Raw genomic sequence first — 3162 nt, 5'->3', positions numbered from 1 at the left:
ATAGCCAGTATTGATGATGCCCCACCTTAAAAAACACAGAGAAACCCACTTATAAGATATGATACTGATTTGAGTAATGGCCTCCACCATTTGGCTTATACAAATAATGGTGTACAAAGGCTATTGATAATGAAGAAAAAAAAAAACTTATCTAAAAATACTTTTATTCTTTAAAAAAACAAAAGAAAAACATTCACAGCTAGACTTACCAAATGTCTTTTAATTTGTGTTAGTGACGTGAGTTGTCCTCTTGCCAAAGATTCTAAAGGCGCTCACACTAATCTCACTCCCATTTCCTTTTATTAATTCTAGTATTCTCCACACCATCTCTATATTAGACTATATATATAGCTGTCTCATGGATCAGCTCCTCACTCACTCACTCACTCACAAGCACTCTTTCTCATTCCTTTGTTACTCATATATTTCACCTCTTTCAATTTTCTCTCTTCAAGTTTTCTTTTACTTTTCACTTTTTGCGTCCTAAATGGCCACAGTTGAGGTATTTAACTAATCTCTTCTTCACTTTTGCTTATATATTTTTTGTCTAGTTCTTTGCTTTTGAAAAATCCATTTGCATCTTCTGATATAAATGATTCTAACGATTCCAGCTTTGAAAGATCAAAGTATTTGTGGAGTTATATTTGATGTTTTCAACAAGCCCATTTGCCATTTCTCATTGAAAACCGTGTTTTTTTTTGCACGTAGAGTCCCTTGTCTATGTTTACAACATCCGATGAACCTGACCATATAGTTTTAGAAATGGGAATGATTGTTCTTGCTTTTACTACGATCATACAAAAAGCATGATCCTTTTGGTCTGTTACTGAACACAATCTAGCTCTCTCACGAGAGTAACAGATCAATCAATCTTCATCTAGTTTTGTGGTACCTTAAAAAAAAAAAAAAAAAGAGTTTTGTGCCACCTTATAAATGATATCAGTGCATGTGCTATAACACTAACTCTATCTTTGAGCTTCGGCAATGTTTTATATCAAACTAATTAAATCTAGCTCTTTTGATAGATCAATTCATCAACTTCATTAACAAGATCATTAATTTGATCAATCCAAGTTTTTCTTTTTTTGCTTGAATAATTTTGATAAATGATCATTTGTCACAAAGGCTTATATTATTAGGAAAAGGTAAGTTTGAACTCAAGATCACCGATACTCTATTACCATGATAAATTACCCTTTGGCCTAAAAATTAAAGAATTACAAAATGGTAAATTTAATTCAAACTGAATTATTAGAATTTTTTTTTTTTGTTATTGGCTGCATTATATTTCTGTTGCTTACTAATCATTGTCTTTCTCTTCAATATATTAATCCTAAATCTTTCGCTATATGTTAATGGTAGTATAAGTAATTGATCAAACAAAGCACAGAGTTGTTTCAGATCCTTTTTCAATTGGTTAGTTCATTTAAGATAAATCGGGTATTGCAGGTAGCATCAGCTCCATCAGCATTGGCTGAGGTCAATGAGACAACTGAAGTGACAAAGACTGAGGAGACAGTAAAGGTAGAGCCAGTGGCTGCACCCGCTGCCCCAGAACCCGTCACTGAAGAACCAAAAGAAGTGACACCTGAAGCCCCAGCAGCAGAGCAACCAGCTGCTCCAGAATCTGTAGAAGCTCCAGTAGAAGTTGAGACCAAGGATATTGTGGTTGAGGAAACCAAGGTTGAGACAGAGGAGCCAGCAGCGGAGAAGCCAGCAGAAGAGACTCAAGAAGTGAAAGCAGAACCCGTTGCTGAGGAAGAGACCAAAGAAGAGACTGTTGAAGCCACTGAAGTAGCAGCAGCCCCAGCTGAGGTAGAGAAACCAGTTGAGGAAGAGAAGCCAGCTGAAAAAGCAGTGGAGCCTAGCACTGAAGTCCCAGTTGAGAAGATTGAGGAATAGAGCTTTATGAATGAAGTGATACTAGAAGAGGGGATCGTTTAGTTTTGGCCCTTTTGGGTGTCTTTCAATTTAGGTTGCATTGTTTCAAGGTTGAGAATGCTATTTAGTTCTATTTCTCTAGTTTAATTATGTTTATGATTCAGGTAAGGCTTTGGATGGGTTTGAAATCTCGAAGGTAGACAGTGTAAGTACTTGGAGCCATGTCAGCATTCTTCCATATACCTTATATATGAAATGGTCCATATATGGAGGAAACTCTGTGAAGTTTATACATAGGAGGATTTAAGTGTGCAAGGTGGGGGGTGTGGATGTTGGTTCCAAAAGGGTCAGATGAGTTTGATATGGTGTGCATTGATGAGATGTGATTTCTAGATTTGAATAATAATAATATTACTATTATCTTTCTGTTTTCTATGTTATGTCTCATATATACATGCTTGATCTTTATGCTTGATCTCTAACTGGGGCAGTAGCCTTGGTGCAGATATATCATTTGTCAACACTAATCAATAATATTAGATGGGACACATATTATGATGATATCAACTTTACTTCCGACCTGTCAAAGGAGCAAGATGCTTAATGGAATCATGAATCCTTGTTCTCAAATTTGAATATAGAGTTCCTTTTTCTTTGGGCCATTTGTTGTAGAAGTCACCATATTAACTATGTTACTATTGCTTGCCATATTGCAATTTATCAACCATATACATTATGAAAAAAATTAAAAAACTGATTCATTTTGCCAACACTATAGTGAATATTCAGAAGGAAAAATAAATAAATAAATCAGGATCATACAGCTCAATTAAACTGACGGCAAAGCTTGATCGAGCAAGGCACACGGCAATGATATTTGGAAGTCTGCACTAGTTGATGAAAAATTGGAATGTGGACAGCTGCTACATCAATTCTAACATTTCCTTCATAGAGGAAGGGGAAGTGAAATGGTGCATACATCAATGCTCAAAGTGTTTCTGAATCATGTGGTTGCTCATAATGCACGCTTGCCAAATTTATTGTGCGTTTAGATGAAGAAACTGTCATATGAGCAAATTTTTTACAAATGATAAGATTTGCATCCCCATCAATTAAAATCCCATCATTAATAAATTTCCTAGTTTGGCTATAATTTTAGTAGAAAATTTAAAATGATAGGAATAGTAAATTTTAAAATTTGGACATGATCAGAATTTGTAAAATTATTCTCAATACAGTATGTTGGTTGGTTGATCCCATTACAAAGAGTTCTATTTAGTA

General features: G+C 35.0%; 1 protein-coding gene across 1 annotated transcript; it reads left to right on the top strand.

The window, feature by feature from the left end:
• Positions 1–365: 365 nt before the first annotated feature.
• On the top strand, positions 366–2314 carry LOC115991562 (major latex allergen Hev b 5-like). Its single transcript, XM_031115352.1, has 2 exons — positions 366–502; positions 1450–2314. The coding sequence occupies exons 1-2, from the start codon at positions 488–490 to the stop codon at positions 1900–1902; spliced, it is 468 nt and encodes a 155-aa protein (XP_030971212.1). The 5' UTR covers positions 366–487; the 3' UTR covers positions 1903–2314.
• Positions 2315–3162: the final 848 nt, after the last annotated feature.

This window comes from Quercus lobata, chromosome 5 (assembly GCF_001633185.2).
Source record: "Quercus lobata isolate SW786 chromosome 5, ValleyOak3.0 Primary Assembly, whole genome shotgun sequence".
In the NCBI taxonomy this organism is placed as follows: domain Eukaryota; kingdom Viridiplantae; phylum Streptophyta; class Magnoliopsida; order Fagales; family Fagaceae; genus Quercus; species Quercus lobata.
Note: the sequence above shows the minus strand (reverse complement) of the source record. Positions and strands in the feature narration are given on the sequence as shown.